This window comes from Panthera tigris, chromosome C2 (genome assembly GCF_018350195.1).
Source record: "Panthera tigris isolate Pti1 chromosome C2, P.tigris_Pti1_mat1.1, whole genome shotgun sequence".
Taxonomy (NCBI): Eukaryota; Metazoa; Chordata; class Mammalia; order Carnivora; family Felidae; genus Panthera; species Panthera tigris.
The window spans coordinates 151,070,294-151,089,614 of NC_056668.1; the positions used below are offsets into that span (position 1 = coordinate 151,070,294).

The 19,321-nt window shown below is 49.2% G+C and overlaps 1 protein-coding gene across 4 annotated transcripts in view; it reads right to left on the minus strand.

The window, feature by feature from the left end:
• The window catches only part of XYLB (xylulokinase), a 56,632-nt gene that overhangs the window by 35,693 nt on the left and 1,618 nt on the right, over positions 1-19,321 (minus strand). For 2 of the 4 annotated variants that reach the window (XM_042957035.1, XM_042957033.1), the window contains exons 3-8: positions 9,192-9,261; positions 7,363-7,443; positions 4,644-4,730; positions 3,909-4,037; positions 2,768-2,833; positions 1,375-1,447 (exon numbers count right to left, since the gene is read on the minus strand). In XM_042957035.1, coding sequence (XP_042812969.1) covers positions 1,375-1,447; positions 2,768-2,833; positions 3,909-4,037; positions 4,644-4,730; positions 7,363-7,443; positions 9,192-9,261 — 506 coding nt within the window. The remainder of the gene's footprint in view (positions 1-1,374; positions 1,448-2,767; positions 2,834-3,908; positions 4,038-4,643; positions 4,731-7,362; positions 7,444-9,191; positions 9,262-19,321) is intronic. The other 2 variants (XM_042957034.1, XM_042957036.1) reach the window with 2 other exon arrangements.

Below are 19,321 nucleotides of genomic sequence, written 5' to 3' on the forward strand. Positions count from 1 at the left end.
CTTTCCTGAGGACGGTGAGGGGGAGACGAGCCAGAGCACAGGGGAAGGCCTCCCGTCTTCCTCCTCCCCTGGGTCCAGGTGGAGGCATATAGACGTCGGCCGGGATGCTAATGGAGTCATGCACCCAGGTGAGGAGGTCAGACCACAGGTAAATCAGGGGGGTGACTTCTCAGGGGGGTGAGGACAGCGGCGTGGAGGGCCCGGCTGAGGCTGAAAAACGCGAACCTCTGGACCGCCCCGGGAATGGGGCTGTGACTTTCCCCCGCAGCACAAACAGCCCCAGGGGAGGTGTGGCGAACACAAGTGGACACATGCTGTTCCAGGCTTAGGGTTCTGCTGGTCTCACTTCTCCGGAGCTACCTGTGGGAACCTTCTCTTCTCCAGATCGTGAGTGAAGCTGGGGGACCGGCTTCCTCTCCCTGAACACTAGAATAACAGCTGGCATACGACAGCACTCAAACACTCCAGATGGAGTCCCAGGAGGCTCTGAGCATTCCAAGACTCCTCTGAAGCCACGTTCATAGGCCTGGGCTCTTGCTCTGCGTTCTGGTCCCCTCTTCTGTTGGCAGGCCTTGCAGCCCGGCCTCATGCAAAAGTGCCTTCGGCAGCCTTGTCCCAGCTTTCCTTCCTCGCTGGCATCACCCGCAGTTATTTCGGGCAAGGTTTTGGACTCCAGAAGCTCACCACTCTCTTGCGTTCCCCAAGAAACAACTCCTTGGGGGAGCCAGGCTCCAAGATGGCTCGTGCTCAGCCCTGAGCCCTGGTGTTGACACCTTGTGAGGTCCCTGTCTTCCTATACCTGGGTAGGTCTGTTGTGACCAGTAGGGTGGGGCAGCAGGGACGGTATGACACTTCCAAGACTAGGGTGTAAAAGATTCTGCAGCTTCTGCTTGACTGCACTCTCCTCTCATCCCTCACCTGGGGGGGGGGGGGTGGGGAAGAGGGGGATCCAGCTCCAGTGTCGTGAGTGGTCCTATGGGAGGGCCACATGGAGAGGAACACAGGCCTCAAACCAGTTCTGTCTGGAGCCCTGGAAGTGGATCCTCCAGCCCCAGTCAAGCCTTTACATGACTGGTCCTGGTTGCCAGCTTGAAGGCCACCCCATGAGAGCTCCTGAGCCACACAAGCCAGCCAAGCTGCTCCAAGATTACAGACCTGCGGAAATTCTGTTGAGATCATCAACACTTGTGGTTTCAGCTGCTAAGCACCAGGGACATTCATTACACAGCAGAAGACAATATGCTCCCTTCTCGGCAACAGACGACAGGGCTAAAAGACTAGCACCCAGCCGGGTGGACAGGGCTCACGCTGCCCACAGCCCCACATGTGCACGTGCATACAGAACAGGCCAGCGCCGGGACTCTGAAGGCTTACCATCACTGCAGTCGATAGGAGAGTAAGACCCAAGGAACAGGGAGGCAGCAAAGCTACTGACCAAAGAAATTCTCTGTAAAAGGAAGACACAGTCAGCTAGGACTCATTTCCATAAGCCACCGAATCCTCTGATGCACACAACATGAGAAGAGCTTTCAACTGAGGAGGGAAGTGGAAATTTGGAGCAAGGTGCCCAGTAATGGTAGTGACTGAATATCTTGGCTACTAGAACATCTGAGTATCTGGATCACCAAGACTCCTTGCGAGACCACCTCACGCTGCAGTTTCTGTTGGGCCATAGAACTCAAGTCCGACAAAGCAAAAAAGCAACAAGCCCTATGAAAAAGCCGTGCTTAGGGAAGTGGCTTTTCTACCCAGAATCCAGGAGGTGTGATGCCTGATCTCCTTCCTCCATTCCTGTGGTCTTTATATCTAAGTCACAAGGGAAGGAGGGATGTGTGGCCACAGGACTCAGAACCAACAAAGACACCCTCGGGGGTTCAGAGCAACTTAAGCGAAAACCAGTCCCTCAGGAGCTGGAGGACTGATAATGGATTTCAAATGTTGGCCTGGGGGGTCTGTGCTTCCACGTGGGAATCGCTGGCCCTTGGACCACTGCAGAGAATGCCAGCACCTCCTGTCCCCTGTCCCGCCTCAGGCCACCTTAGTTCCGCACGGAATTTGGAGAGGGTTTTACATCTCTGCCCTTCCCCTCCTCCCCGAAATCTACACAGCACGTGCTGCAGAGTCATCTGGAACCCTGAGTCATTAAATAACAAACCGGATGCTGTGAACTCCCAAGATTAAAAAGGCACTTTGGTTGAACATGAGCTGATCGTTTTCTAATTATTCAGAGATGAAAATCACTAGCCAAGGTGTCAAGGCTGCTTCTCAGGCGGCATTAAGTGCCGGCTCTCGGCGACCGTGGTCCAAGGAATGAATCTGAGTTTCTGGGACACAGGCTCCGGTTGAAGGGCCACAGCTAGGGACACAGGGGTTCAGCTTTCCACATTTCTGGAGGAAACACTGAGCCCACACCAATCAAGTGCCTGGGAGCCATTTCCATGCAGGAAACTGAGAAGACCGAGACTAAAGGGCACCTGGAACTCCTACTCAGGTGGCCGAAGACACCAGTCCCCACTGCTCCCACCCTACCCTCTGCCCCCTGGGGTCAGGAGAGGCCCTGACTTCTCTTTCCCACGATTCCATTCATTCCCTCCTCTTTGGAAACAGCTCGACAATGAGGAAAAAAAAGCCAAACTGAATATATCATTTTCAATGTCTGCTAATCCATGCTTTTGGCCAATGCGCGCAAGATGTATTTATACTAAAGGTTAAGTATTATAAAAGGAATTCAACTGTGACTGAAAGCAAAGAGGAACGTTGAACCGACCTCCGTGTGTGAGTAGGCCTCGGGGTTCTGCTGGTAAATCTTCGCGATCTGGTTTCCCGTAAATCGCTGCAGAGAAGAGCGCAAATTCTTAAAAATCCATATCCTATGTGCAATGATCGGCTCTCACAAAGTGAGGTTAGCATAACATGCTCTGGATATTAGTACAATGGAAGCTTTCTCAAGGCCTCGACTCTAGAAATGTTTGCTGAACACCCTCCAGGAATAAGCCTCGCTCGTCACCTGCAAGGTGACGGCGAAGCTGACCAAGAGCGCCTGCGCAGGGTATTTTCCCCGCCCCCCCCCCATTGTTCTCAAGGCAGGAAGGGTCACATGACCCCAGCTGCGCCAATCGCAGCCGGCCCTGGAAGGGTGGCTGAAGGCAGCGGGAACCGAAGCTGGCTTTTTTTTTTTTTTTTCCTTTTTTGGAACTTTTCCAGGCGCTGCCTTACATGAACTGACTCCTCTCGGGTTCAAAACTGCTCGAAGTGTGGGCGCTATTTTTGGCCCCCGCTTAGAGGCTGAAGCGGAGGTGCCATCGTCGCCCCCGTACACGAGGAGCTCGTACACGTACACGTACACGAGGACCCCGTACACGAGGAGCATCACCAGGAGGCAGCACGCCCCATGGGGAGATCCCCGAATGGGGAACTAGCCAGAGCCATGCCAGACCGGAAGGGACCCTCTGATGAGGACTGTTGGCACCCCACCCTCTGTTCAGACACCAGGGATACCCATTGGGGGGCAGGGCAGCCCATGTTCACAGCACTATTGCCCGAGCCAAGTTCCTATACCCTTGACAATGCACAAAAGCCCCAGACTTCAGGGCCCACGGGGGCTTGGGCCCTTCACCCCACCCCGCTCGACACGAGGAGCACAGCCACGTCCACGCCTCAGCTCCTTTCTGCGAAATGGGCAACAGGAGGTCCGCCCTGGCTCGCCAGCAGCAGAGGGAGGCAGGACAACCGGGAGCAGACCCAGGGGCCAGACACCCACGTGTCTCCTGTGATTCCCCTGGGGGTGGGTCGGCAGCTGTGTCCTCCCAGACACCCAGGGAGAAGGGACCAGAAAGGACCAGAGGCAGCAACCGGACCTTCCCCCCGGGACCAACCCTAATGCCCAGCCCGTGGCAGGTGCGGCGCACCTCGTAGGCCCGGGAGCCTGTGAGGCAGCTGAGAGCCTGGGCGCCGCCCACCGCGGCCTCCAGCTGGCGACACTGGGCTGTGGTGCTGGAGTCCATCCACACCGGGCTGTCGCTGATGGAGAAACAGGCCTGGAGAGGAGGAACAAAGGCGCAGGCTGGAACGATGCCTGCTGACTCTGGGAGCCACCCTGGCCTCGGCGGTTACACTGCCAGTCACGGCTGTGATTGCATATGACCTAGGAAGACCCACGGGCAAGCCCTTCGTGCCCAAATCTTGGCCCGGCTCCGCGGGGTCTCTCCCCAGAAAGCTCAAGGTTGAAGGTTCTAACAAGGACACCTGAGCACTGCAGGCAACACTAGAGATGAGCAGCCAAGTGCAGTGTCAACGGAGGCATCCGAAGCTGGGAGGCGGGGAGAAGACACAGCCTGCCTTCCCAGCATCACCAGGAGGCAGCACGCCCCATGGGGAGATCCCCGAACGGGGAACTAGCCGGAGCCATGCCAGACCGGAAGGGACCCTCTGATGAGGACTGTTGGCACCCCACCCTCCGTTCAGACACCAGGGATACCCACTGGGGGGCAGGGCAGCCCATGTTCACAGCACTATTGCCCGAGCCAAGTTCCTATACCCTTGACAATGCACAAAAGCCCCAGACTTCAGGGCCCACGGGGGCTTGGGCCCTTCACCCCACCCCACAGAATTTTCTCAGACTCCCACAACATGGCCACGGTTACCTGCAGCTGCTTATGTAACGGGAGGTCTGGTGACAGGCTTCTCAGCACCTGGCTGGCCCCAGCCTTCCAGTATATGCTTCCATGTTGCTGCCGAGGGAAAACGCACGCACACGTTCACGCGCCTACACACCGTTACCACCTCCTGGAGACACAGAAAGACTCCAGACCACACCCCGAAAGAAACGGGCTCCAAGCCTGCCCCTGCCACTTCTTAGTCACAGAACTCATCACCTTTGTGAGACTTGGCTTTCATTTCTAGAAAATGAGAGCTCTGCCCTGTTCACCTCAAAACTTACAGGAAGGGTCCAAGAAAGAATTATTGGTCTGGATTTTGGTAATTTCGTAAAGTTGTATTTAAATATGTTGCTCATAATATTATCTGAAATTCACGCCTTCATTCACTTACCCATTCATTCATTCATTCAACAAACATTTATTGAGCACCTAGATCATGCCAGGCAATGAGACAGATGAATAGGATAGTACTGTCCCTATTCTCTTGACACGGGGGTTGACGCAGGGAAAAAGACACAAACATACAATTATAAAACCCCATGGATGTGCAGTGGCAGGGCAGCGGGAACACAGAGGAGGGGCATCTAACCAACTGGGAGCACTCATGGGTAGAGGTGGACATGATTAGTAGGAAAGGAGCTGAGAGTTGAGTTTATGGGTGTTCCATGCAGAGAGCAACCACAGGTGAGAGGTTGGCAGGTATGGGAATGGTGGCATTCTTTTTATTTATTTATTTTTAAGTTTATTTTGAGAGAGAGAGAAAGCATGAGTAGGAGAGAGGCAGAGAGAGAGAATCCCAAGCAGGCTCTGCACCAGCAGCACAGAGCCCGACGCGGGGCTCGAACCCACAAACCACAAGATCACGACCTGAGCTGAAGTCGGACGCTTAATCACTGAGCCACCCAGGCTCCCCGGAATGGTGGCATTCTAAACAGTGGGCTGGGTCTCAGGTGGGAGGTGGTGGGGACAGCCTGAGCACCGGGGCCTTGACGTCCGTACTCAGGAGGCTGGGGTTTATCGGGGAGGTGTGGGAACTCTGGATTAGCAGGGGAGTGTCGTGGCCAGGGCTAAATGTATGAAAGGGTTTGGGGGAGTCACAAAGAAGGTACAGGGGAGGCAGGGAGGCTGAAGCAGAGACCCAGAGAAAAATCATAGACGTTCGGCCTGGGGCCGAACAGAGGCAAAATTGGAGAGAAGGTGGTAGATTGAAGAGTCATGTAACAAATCACTGGGACATGGGGGCCCCCTTGGACATGGGGTCAAGGATGATGGGTGGGTTGTGGCCCTGGGGAAAGACAGACCACTCAGTCTAGCACAGAAGTTGGGATACCTGGCCATGGGGCCGGGGGATGCCCAGGAGGGACAGGGTGTCCCAGGCTGGGTGTCCCAGCCTGAGGTTTAGGTAAGAGAAGTGGATGAGATCACTCAGAGAATCCATGTAGTTTAACAAGGACAGGAGCAATAAATTCCTGTCGGGGTAGGGAGAGAGAGGGGGAGAGAGAGGAGGTGGCTTTAGAAAACTCAGTAAGCACTCTCTGATGAGGATGTGAAAATAGGCTAATTAGGCATGGAGCAAAGTGATTCAGAGGGTACGGCTCAACTTGGGTCCTGACGCCCCTCCCAGCAGCTGTGTGACCTGGGGCAGGTGACGTCACCCCTCTGTGCCTCTGGGTTCCTATATAAATGGCAATGATATTAAAAGCAGTAGCTAGGGGTGCCTGGGTGGCTCAGTCAGTTGAGTGTCCAACTCTGGATTTCAGCTCAGGTCACGATCTCATGGTCTGTGGGATCCAGCCCTAAGTCAGACTTCGTGCTGACAGCACAGAGCCTGCTTGGGATTCTCTCCCTCCCTCTCTCTCTACCCCTACCCCACTCGCGTGCATGATCTCTCTCAAAGATTAATGAACTTTATTTTTTAAATTTATTTGTTATTTATTATTTTTTATGCTTATTTATTTTTGAAAGAGAGAGCACGAGCCGGGGAAGGCCAGAGACAGAAGGGGACACAGGATCCAAAGCAGGCTCTGTGCTGACAGCAGGGAGCCCGACGTGGGGCTCGAATTAACAAACTGTGAGATCAAATCATGATCTGAGCTGAAGTCGGGCATTTAACCCAGGTGCCCCTTAAATTTATTTTTAAATGTTTATCTCCTTTTGAGAGAGAGAGAGAGACAGAGCACGAGCAGGGGAGGCACAAAGAGAGAGGGAGACACAGAATCTGAAGCAGCCTCTAGGCTCTGAGCTGTCAGCACAGCACCCGATGCGGGGCTCGAACCCACGACCCATGAGATCATGACCTGAGCCGAAGTCGGATGCTTAACCGACTGAGCCTCCCAAGCGCCCCTAGAAGTATAATTTCTAACTTCGCTTCTGCTTCCAGGAAACACAAAAGCAATTCTAGTGCTCCAAGGCAGGCATCCTAAATGCTCGTCCAACGCCTCCCCCCACCCCACCGGAGGACCTCTATCCGGTTCTGCCTGACCCAGTGTCCTGTTCCGTATAATGCTTCACAGTACGAACTGCCTCAGATCCTTCAGCAAGGAGGCAAGCTATACCATCCTCCGAGGTAGGAGGGCGGTAGGGGTCTCTACCAGCAACGGCAGGGGTGCAGTGGCTCTCAAGGACAAGCATTCCCTCCAGGGGAGCCCCACACCACCGCCCCACAGCCGCCCCACACGCCGCCCGGAGGCTGCCACACACAGACCTGGCCGGCCCCAGACAGGGCGAGGACTTGAGAGAAGTCAAAGCCCGAGGCCTTCATCCTCTCCAAGATGATATCCAAAGCCTGAGAAGACAAACAGAGCCCACCGTGACTGTCCTGAACCACCGAGTCAGGCAAGCCCACGAGCCTCCACACTGAAACGTAAGTGTTCGCCATCACCCCGGAGATGAAAAAGAGCCGACGGCCTGGGATACGTAAGCACCAGAATAATTAACCAAAGGAGAGATCAACCAAATGAAAAGGTGAAGTAGGGTAAACATAGTTTAAATAGACGGAATCAGAAACCACTGGTCCTGAAATTCTGCTTCTCCGATTTGTGACTTCCAAGCACTTGGCAAGAGCAAGGTGGATCATATCGTGCTTTCTTTTCTCTGCATTTTCAACCCACCGGACTAGTGGTCTGACTTCACTGCAACAGAGAAGTGAAGAGTGACGTAGACGGCCCCGTCAGAGTGGGGACCAGGCCTAGACTCCACACGTCCAGGAGCACCAGGCTGGAAGGAGTAGGTAGAGATGGCCGCCACTTGTCCCAATCCCCGTTCCACCCTCTACCAATCTTCTTTTTTTGCAAGACCCAAGCGTGGGATAAACGGTGCTGCCCAGAAGAGCCTGACACTTGCCCTAAGGTTTCAGGGCAGGATTAGAGATTCACCCCAGGCTGCATTTCCCTTGAGGACAGAGCAGCCCCTGGAGCTCTGATCCATCCACCATCCCCTCCCTATGCTGGGAGGGCTCCTTTCACAGCCCTGGCTGTGGCTGCCAACTTGGCCCCCCTGGCCAAACCTCAGGCAGGGAGTGGGGCACCCCTGGAGCGGGGATTGGCGAAGCCAGAACAGGTCCAATCCTGACGGGCCTGCTCACGATTAGAAATCACGTGGCCCCACCCCCAAGCCTGGCTCTCTATCCAGTGCTCACTACCCCAAGTTAAAGCCTTGGCTTATCACAAGCCCCCGGCATTATCAGTAGAACCTCTAGATCGACCCTTGCCTGTCACGCCCACCGTCCCTTGGTCTGGGGCTCAGCCCTAAGAAGTACATTCTGGCTGGCCTGTCTGGTGGAAATCTGTCCTTTACCCCAATCCTCCAGTATGAGTCAGGGTCAAGTTGATAAAATGTTTAAAAATCACACCAATCGTCCTAACAGAAAGAATTTAGTATAGGGAATTAATTGCTTAGACCAGTGTTGGAGGCCTGAACAAGCTTTGGTGGACACATTAAGGACGGCCTTTAGCTGGCTCCCAGTTGTAGGGTCTTGGGACCCCTGAGGCAGACTCCAGCCCTATTATGCTGGTCTGTACTGGCCATACCCCTGGTCCTGTGGCTTCACGGGTCGCCCATATTTGGCTACAGGTATCTTCCTTTCTTGTTGGTCCTGAACAGGCAGGCCTGTCTTGGGGTCCAGCGGAACCTGACTGGTCAGGTCATAAGCCACCGTTGAGAAGTTCCCCTGCTTCAAGAGCTGAGGATTCTGGGGGCTGAGCACGAAGACACCAGTGCTGTGTCTGGATCTCGGGGTAAAAGGGAGGCCACAGGGCCTGCCTGCAGAGTGTTTGGCAAAGGTTTGGGAAGGCGGCATTCTGAAGATGCTTACTCACTGGTAGGACTTGCAAGTTCTCAGCACCAGACCTACAAGCCCTGTGCGTGTCCTCTTGGCTCAAGAGGACCAGTTGAGGCTGAGTCTAGCCTTAGGAACCATGCAGACTCCATTTCCCAGTGAGGACCTGGTCTCAACAGAGGGCTTCCCAGTAAATCAGCAAGTCTGCCAGTGAGACAGGCTGGGGACAGGAGAAGGTCAGGGATCCCTATGCTTACCTGGACCCACATCAGGACTGGAGATGTCACTGTCAGCCCATCCTCGTGAACGTGAACTCCACCCTGAGTCCTACAAGGAGAATAAGACAGAGTGTTGGCAGAGCCTTGGGCAGGGGCGCAGTGGGGGGCAGACCCCGGATCCCTCCAATGGAAGAAGAAATGCCCTTTCCCCAACCTCGATGGGAACTCTAAACTGAGCAAGACTGAACAGTGCTCGCAAGATGGAAAGAGAAGTCCTAGCAATTGCTCAGTGGTGACGATTCTCAGAAGACACCAGCAAAAATATGCCTTCTAAAGAGGAAGGACTCACCCTGGAAGGCAGGCATGGCGTCACTTGGCACTGTGGCCACGAGGGAACTAGCGGGCGCAGGGCTGGATTAAAACCCTCCCAAGCCCACTGGGGTAGGCATGTGCTACAGAAGTGCTGGGTCTGCGGGAGAACTTCTTGGCTCTCAGACCAGGGAGTCCTTGGATTGCAAGCCTGGAGAGTTAGCTGCCTGGGCCCCTCTCCAAAACCCAACCCTTTCAACTATGAGTTTAGAAAAAAAAAAAAAACTCAAAACGAAAACAGGCTCCAAATCCATACCAAGATACTATTAGATAACCATGTGATCCGGACATTCTACGCCTAATTACCAGCCAAGAGAAACGAAAGTATACGTTCACTGACAGGTTTGTATACAAGGTTTCATCGCAGCCTTATTTGTAACAGTAGAAAACTGGAGTCAGCTTAGGTATCCCTAAGCAAGTGAATGGATAAATTGTGGTGCGTGTGTTACACACACCGGCAGGGAGATGAATCTCCAATGATCGTGCCGAGTGAAGGAAGCCAGACAAAAAGAGTACATATTACATGATGCCATTTATATAACTTGCTAGAAAATGCAAATCCACCTGTTGTAGTGGTTTCCCAAGTCCAGTCGGGGAGGAAAGGATAGAATGCAAAGGGGCACAAAGAATCTTAGGAGTGATGCAGATGGTCTGTATCTTGACTTTGGTGGTACTTTCACAGCTATAGGTCTGCCTCTATCAAAAGGCATTGAGATTGTACATTTTAATGGATGCCCTTTTTTGTACACAAGTTATACTCAATAATACTGATATTTTTAAAAAGATACCGTTAGGGAAAAAAGTGAAAAAGAGCAGACTTTCCCATAGACAAAAAGGGCGCTCAGGTGGCTCAGTCAGTGAAGCGATGACGGCTCAGGCCATGATGTCATGCTTCATGAGATTGAGCCACACGTCGGGCTCTGAGCTGACAGTGTAGAGCCTGCTTGGGTTTCTCTCTCCCCCCCTCTCTGTCCCCCTCACTCGCTGATGCTCTCTGACTCTTTCTCAAAATAAATAAACTTTAAAAAAAAAAAAAAAAGAAACTTGTTGGGGCTCCTGGGTGGCTCTGTCGGTTGAGCATCTGACTTCGGCTCGGGTCATGATCTCGCGGTCTATGAGTTCAAGCCCCACATCAGGCTCTGTGCTGACAGCTCGGAGCCCGGAGCCTGCCTCCGATTCTGTGTCTTCCTCTCTGCCCCTCCCCAACTCATGCTCTGTCTCTCTCTCTCTGTCAAAAATAAATAAACTTAAAAAAAAAAAAACTTGTTAAAAAAAATCGCACATTACATAAATTCCTTTATAAGGAATGTTCAGAATAGGCAAACCCATAGAGACAGAGTAGACTGGTTGCCAGGACTGTAGGAGGAGAGATAGGGAGTGACAGCTAATGGATACAGGGCTTCTTTCTTAGGTGATGAAAACGTTCTAAAATTAAAGAGTGGACACTGTTACATAGTTCTGTGAATGTATTGAAAACCACTGCACTGGACATTTCATTTATTTCTTTCTTTCTTAAGTAGGCTCCACGCTTAGCATGGAGCCCAAGGCGGAGCTTGAACTCACGACCCTGAGATCAAGAGTTGGACGCTTAACTGACCGAGCCACCCAGCTGCCCCCTGAATTGTACATTTTATTTATTTATTTTAATTTTTTTTAATGTCTATTTATTATTAAGAGACAGAGACACACAGAGAATGAGCATGGGAGGGGTAGAGAGAGGAGACACAGAACCCAAAGCAGGCTCCAGGCTCCGAGCTGCCAGCATAGACCCCCGACGCGGAGCTCGAACTCACAAACTGAGAGATCAGGACCTGAGCTGACATCGGTCGCCCAACCAACTGAGCCACCAAGGCGCCCTTTGTACATTTGAAGAGTGAATTCTTTGGTATGTGAATTCTGTCACAAGAGCTTTTCTTCTCCTTTCTTTCTTTCTTCCTTTCTTTCTTTCTCTCATTCTTTCTTTCTTTTTTAAGGCTGTGATGAGGGATTCTCTGTATTAGTTCCGGAAAAAAACAAAATTTCCATGGCTTGATACAGAGGAAGTTTGCTTCTCACTCCTGTAAAGGATAATCAGTGGCATGATAGGGACGAGGAGGGGGCTCTGTCCCCTGCAGTTATTCAGGGACCCAGGAGGACGACAGCAACTCTCATCTTCCAACTGGTTTCCAAGCCGCCCTGGCCACTCGCATCCAGCCACAGAGCCGAGGAAGGAACAGGGCAGAGGATCGCGGTGGGGGCTGTATGGATTAGGTCTTACAGACAGGCCTGTTGACCTTCTCCCAGTTAGGACTCAAGTCACACAGCTGAACATAACTGCCAGGAAGACAGGAGTAGACCCAGGAGGAGAAGGAAATAAGTCTAGTAGATCGCTGGTCAGTCTCTGCTACAAAATTCCTCATGCGCATTAGTAAAAAGATACGACAGTTAGAAATAAGTTTACAATTATATGTACCAGGTGGTTTTGCCTTGTCACAAACCACTTCACAACTAAGTGATCTGAAACTACCGAGCTCATTTAGCTCACAGTTCTGTCGGTCACCGGGCTGGGCTCGGCCGGGCTCACCCATGCATCTGGGGTCGGGTGTGAGTAGCCACAGGGCTCCGTTTCTGGAGACTGGCTGCCCCTTCTCCTGGCTGGGATCTGGGGGCGATTCAGCCACGTGTCTCTCATTCTCCACCAGGCTGGCCTGAGTTTGGTCACGTGGGGGCTAGACAGGGTCCCAAGAATGAGAGCAGAAGTCAGCAAGGCCTTCTTGAGACTTAGGTTTAGAACTGGCACAATGGTACTTCCTTCACATTCTCTATTGGTTAAAATCAACAGGTCAGGAAACGACTCCATCTCTTGACTGAAGGAGGTACCAAGTCACATTGCAAAGGGCCTAGGGAATAATGGTCTTTTCTGCAATATATCCCAACATGCACAATCCACATGTCAAATATATTAAAACACACGAGAAGTAGGGGCGCCTTGGTGGGTCAGTTGGTTGGGCATCCGATTTCGGCTCGGGTTCATGATCTTGTAGTTTGTGGGTTTGAGTCCCGCATTGGGATCTGCACTGACAGGGCAGAGTCTGCTTGGGATTCTCTCTCTGCCCCTCCCCGACCTCTTCTCTCTCTCTCACTCTCTCTCTCTCTCTCCCTTTCAAAATAAATAAATCAACAAAAGAAAATACATGTGAAGTATTCAAAAGAAGCCCCAGACAAATGGAAAGACAAAACGTGCACTTAGCTAGGAAGACTCAATCTCACAAAGCTGTCAATTCTCTGCAAGTTAACTTATAAATGTAATATGATCTCAATAAAAATATTAACAATTTTGCTTTCTGGAGCCTTAAAAGCTGATTCTAGAGTACATTATCAAAAAAGAACAGGAGGGGTACCTGAGTGGCTCAGTCAGTGGAGCATCTAGCTCTTGATTTCAGCTCATGTCATGATCCCAGGGTCATGGGAGTGAGCCCCATGTTGGACTCTGTGCTGAGCATGGAACCTGCTTAAGATTCTCTATCTAAAATTAAGGTGGGGGGGGGGGAAAGAACAAGAAAGAATGGCCGTGGAAACTGAGAATGAAGAACAATCAAAGGGGACCAACAATTCCAGATATTAAATCATATTGTAAAGCTAGAATAACTAAAACAACATGTTACTAGCTCATGAACAGACCCACCAATCAATGGGCCAAAAGAAAACACTCAGAAAAAGACCTAAACACACACAGAAATTAGCATATAAAGTTGGCATCTCAAATCCGTGAGGTAAACACAGACTTCAAAAAAATGGTGTCAAAACCACTGGAGAGTCATCGGGAAAAGACTGAAGCTGGAAATAAATGGCATGCCATGTACTTAGATAAACTCCAAATATTTTTATATAAAACTGAATCTTGCAAGAACCAGAAGAAGAGAACAGCGGTGAATTCCTTCACAATCTCGGAATGAGGAAGGCCTTTGAAACTCTGACTCAACATCTAGAAGCAACAGGAAAAGACTGAGAAGTTCGGTGGCACAGGAAACAAAAGCCCATGTGTGGCCACGACCCATTCACAAATCAAAACAAACAAAAATCTGGGGAACCTATTTGCAACTCATTTAACGAGGAGATCGTTCCTCTAACATTTGAAGAGCTCCTAGAAATAATCAATCCATCAGAAAAATGGGCAAAAGTCATAAAAAACTTCACAGAAAAAAAAAAATTCAACTAGCCCTTCAACATATGAAAAGATGTCACCTTCATGCATAATAAGAGAAATGCAAAGTAAATCCACATAGAGGGACTACTTTCACCTCTCTGATTGGCACAGAACTAAAACTCTTTAACAACCACACCGCATTTAGGTGCTGTGGGAAACGCACTCTCACGCATTGTTGGTGGGGTACAAATCCATACAATCCCTATGGGAGGCAATCTGGCCACATCTTCCAAAATCATACATCTATTTGCTCTTTGATCCAGCAATCGATTTCCAAACTTTTATCCTGCAGATACACCGGCACATGTCTGTAAGGTAACTCACTTTTCACTGCAAAAACCTAAGGTCCTTCAGGTCTATCTACACAATGGAATACTATGCATCCTATAAAAAAGAACACAGAAGCTCTATGTACTGATGTGGAAACACAGGCAAATTATTGTGAAACGAAGAAAGCAAAGTACAGAATGGCATGTACTGTACTTTTTTATCCGGAAACAAGGGAGACAATGAAAATACTGACATCTGCTTATATTTTGATATAAAACACTGGAAAGATACACAAAAACCAATGAAAGTTCTCTGTCGAGGAGGCCAGGAGGGACAGATGAGATTCAGAAAAATTGAGACTTGTCACTACACGCCTTTTCTTTCAAATTATGTACCAAGTACCTGCAATGCCTATTAACAAAATAACTGTATTAAAACAACCGCTTTGGAAAAGAATTTGACAGTTTTAAAACCTACCCTACAACGTAACCATTCCTGAGTATTTCATTTCTAAGACAAATGAAAGCTTATGCTGACACCAAGACTTGTGTGTGAGTTTCACAGCCTCTTTATTGATAATAACAAAAAACTGGAAACAATCCAAATATCCCTCATCAAATGAATGGATAAGCCAACTGTGGTCCACCAAGCAATAAAAAGAACAAACTACTGGGGTGCCTGGGTGGTTCAGTCGGTTAAGTGTCCGACTCTTGATTTCGGCGGGTCACGATCTCATAGTTCTTAAGCTAGAGCCCCGTGTGAGGCTCTGTGCTGACAGCGCTGAGTCTGCTTGGGATTCTATCTTTCCCTCTCTGTTTGTGCCTCCTGCATGCATGCTCTCTCCTCTCAAAATAAATAAATGATCTTTAAAAAAAAGAAAGAAAGAAAGAAAGAAAGAAAGAAAGAAAGAAGAAAAAGAAAGAGAAACAGAAAAAAAAGAAAAAGAAAAAAAAGAAAGAGAAAGAGAAAAAGAGAAAGAGAAAAAGAAAGAGAAAGAGAAAGAGAAAGAGAAAAAGAAAAAGAAAAAGAAAAAGAAAGAGAAAGAGAAAGAAAAAGAGAAAGAGAGAAAGAGAAAGAGAAAAAGAAAAAGAAAAAGAAAAAGAAAAAGAAAAAGAAAAAGAAAAAGAAAAAGGAAGGGGCACCTGGGTGGCTCAGTCAGTTGAGTGTCTGACTTCAGCTCAGATCATGATCCCACGGTTCATGGGTTCAAGCCCCATATCGGGCTCTGTGCTGACAGCTCAGAGCCCGGAGCCTGCTTCGCATTCTGTGTCTCCCTCTCTCTCTCTCTGTTCTTCCCCTGCTCAAGCTCTGACTCTGTCTCTCACAAGTAAATAAATGTTAAAAAAAAATGTTTTTGTGGGTTTTTTTGTTGTCTTTTGCTCGTTTGTTTGTTTTTTAAAGGAAGAGCAGGGCACCTGGGTGGCTCAGTCAGTTGAATGTCCAACTCTTGATTTCAATTCAGGTCATGATCTCAACAGTTCATGAGATTAAGCCCCAGGTTGGGCTCTGCGCTGCAGCTTGGGATTCTCTCTCTCCCTCTCTCTCTGTCTCTCCTCTGCTCTCTCTCAAAATAAATAACCTTAAAAAAAAAAAAAAGAACAAACTATTGATACACGTAACAACCTCGATGAATCTCAAAACAAATATACGGAGTTTTAAAAGTCAGACCAAAAAGACGGGGCACCCGAGTGGCTCAGGGTTAAGTGTCGACTCTTAATCTCGGCTCAGATCTTGATCTCAGGGTCGTGAGTTCAAGCCCCACATTGGGCTCCATGCTGGGCATGAAGACTACTTAAAAAAATAAAATAAAAGTCAGATAAAAAAGAGTCTATTATTATGATTCCCTTTATCTAAAATTCTAGAAAGTGGAAACGAATCCATAGTGATAGAAAACTTATCAGTGGTTGCCAGGGGTTGGGGCTGGGGAAGAGGAATAAACTCAAAGGGGCACGAGAAAACTTTTGGGGGATGGAAATGTTCATTATCTTGATTCTGGTGATAGTTTTATAAAGGAACATCTATGTCAAAACTTATAAAGCTGTATACATTATACATATGCAATTTATCATAAGTTATATCTCAATAAAATTATAAAAATTAAAAAAAAACAGTGGAGGAGGAATGAAGCAGATCTGTATATATCTGCTTTGAAAGATCTTAAAAATGTACCTGGATAAAAAAAGCAATACTGTATTTTGGGTATGGGTAGCTTTTTTTTTTTTTTCTAATGGAGGGGACTGATTGACTCATTGAGTTGAAGACAGAGTGAGGTAGAATTTAAAAACTTGAAAGAATGGAAATCAAATGACTTCTGTTTTCATACCGTCATATGGAATCCAGACCATAAAGACAGCTGGAAGACCTGGAGGTGAAACAACATCCTTCTAAATAACACACAAATCAAAGAAGTCTCAAGAGAAACTAAAAAAATATTCTGAGGGGCGCCTGGGTGGCTCAGTCGGTTGAGCATCTGACTTCGGCTCACGTCATGATCTCGTGGTTTGTGAGTTCGAGCCCCGCGTCGGGCTCTGTGCTGACAGCTCAGAGCCCGGAGCCTGCTTCGGATTCTGTGTCTCCCTCTCTCTCTGCCCCTTCCCTGCTCGCGCTCTCTCTTTCTCTCTCAAAAATAAACATTAAAAAATATCTATTTTGAACCAAATAAAAATGAAAATATAACATCAAAGTCTGTGGAATACAGCAAAAGGAATTCTTAGAGGGAAATTTATAGCATTAAATGCAAATATTTAGAAAAGAAAAGCTAAGATTAAAAATCTAAGCTTCCACTTCAGGAAACTAGAGAAAGAAAAGCAACGTAAGCTGACAGCCAGCAGAAGAAAAGAAACCCTAAAATGTGACAGCACAAATCAGTGAAAAATGGAAAGAGGAAAACAGTAGAGAAAAATCAACAAAACCAAAAGCTGCCTTTTCAAAAAGATCATTAACGCGATGAACCTCTAGCCAGGCACACCGAGACAAAAAGAGAGAAGACACAAATCATCAATATCAGAATGACAGCAGGGTCATCACTACTGATCCCATAGACATCCGAGGAAAAGAAAGGAATAGTATGAAGATCTCTATGGCCACACATTTTATAGCTTAGATGAAATGGACCAATGCCCTGAAAGACACAAGCTACCAAAACTCAAACACATGTGGCCTGTAGTGATAGAAAATAATACAAACGCAAGACGGTTTCCAACCGCAGCTCAAAGGAGGCACATCAGCTAAGGGGGAAGGAGAGATGGTAACACAACGTGATCAGCAGTGGGTGCTGCACCAAGAGCCAGCAGGGAAGTGATATCTTTTACTCTAATGTCTATTTATTTTGAGAGAGAGAGAGCACACATGAACAGGGGAGGGGAGAGGGAGAGCACCCCAAGCATGCGGCACACCGCCAGGGCAGAGTCCAGCAGCACGAACTCAGAGTCCGACACTTAACGGACTGAGCCCCCCAGGGGCCCCTAAAGATTTTATTTCTAAGTAATCTCTACACCCAATGCCGAGCTCAAACTCACAACCCCGAGTTCCAGAGTTGCACGCTCCACCGACTGAGCCAGCCAGGCGCCCTGGAAATGATATCTAAACAGTTGTGGAGGGGCGCCTGGGTGGCTCGGTTGGTTAAGCATTCCACTCTGATTTCGGCTCATGTCATGATCGCCCGGGGTTCGCCCCCAACCCTGCGCTGACAGGGTGGAGCCTGCTTGGGGTTCTCCCTTCCCCTCTCTCTTTGCCCCTCCCCAGCAGGCATGCGTGCACTCTCTCTCTCCCCAAATAAACAATCCTTCAAAAAATAATAAAAAATAAAATAGTCGTGGAGGAACACGTCCACCAGGACCTCTCAGAGCCACCTCAGAATCAACAAGTCCACAGCTGTTATGGACTGAATTATCGCCCCCCCCCCAAATTCCCGTGTTGAAGTCCTAACCCCCAGTACCTCGGAACATGACTGCATTTGGACAAAGAGCCTTGAAAAAGGCAATTAACTTGCAATTACATTATTAGGGTGGACCCTAATCCTGCATGACTGGTGTCCTTATAAAAGCACACTGGGACACAAACACAGTGGAGACACCAGGGATGCACAGGCAGAGGACGACCATGTGACAGGCAGCAAGAAGGTAGCCATCATCTGCAAACCCAGGAGAGAGGCCTCGGAGGAAACTAACCGTGCCGGCACCTCGACCTCACACGTCCAGGCTCCAGAACCGAAGGAAAATTAACTTCTGTTGCTTAAGACGCACAGTCTGGGGCATTTTGTTCTGGTAGCCCTACCAAATTTTCACAACAGCCAAACTCATCATCTTCCTCCCCCAGATCAGTTCTCTTCCACAGTCTACCAACCATCCAGAAGGCCAGCCAGAAACCTCACCTTCACATCTCACATTCAACCCTGCACCAAGCCCTGTCAATTTTACCACCCAGCCCTCTCCTCCAAGACACTATCATTTCCCATCCAGAAGATCTGGAGAAACCTCAATGGTCTCTCAGCATGTACTCTGACCAATACCCAACTCCTCTCCCATTGCACTCAGATCTTTTCAAAACACAAATACAACCAGGTCACGCCTTACCCCCATCCCTATGGCCCTTCAGTGGCCGTCCACGGCTTTTAGGATAAACACAAACTGTGTACCAAGGTTTATGTAGCTGGGCACAGCCTCTACCTCCCTCTCTATTCCCCAGCCACACTGGCCTTCTTCAATTCCCTGAATAAGCAGTGCTCTTTCTTGCTACAGGGCCTTTGCACGCACCGTTCCTTCTGCCTGGAATGCTGCCTCCCTTCCATCACCTGGCTAACCCCACTCACCCAGACCTTGGCTCAAGCACTACATCCTTAGGGACCCTCCCTGACCACCCCCCCTCCAAGTCTGGGTCACATTCCTTTATAATAAACATTTGGAGAAGTAAGTCCCTTTCCTTTAATAGCGTTCTCTGAGTTTATAACTAAATACTCTTCTGTGAGATTCTTTGATTGATATCAGTCTCCCCTACTCAACGGGAAGCTCTGGGAGAGTAAGCACCACGTCTCTGTTTGGTTCACCATCAAATCCCAGTACCCAGCACGGTGCCTGACACGAAGTAAGTCTCAACTGATACCTACTGCATGCATGGTTAATGAGTGCACGGAATTGGGAAGGAATGGAGGAAAACTCATTCCAGGAACACACACACAAGACGCTGAGAGGCCTACCAAGACTCCTGCAGTTTGATGAAGCCAGATCTACAGATACCAACTCTCAGGTTCTTGGACTCAATTCTAACGTGGCGGGGGTTGGGAGGGGATGGGGGTCCCCTACACACAACACCAAACAATTCTCAGACACCAGCAGATGGTCTGAGA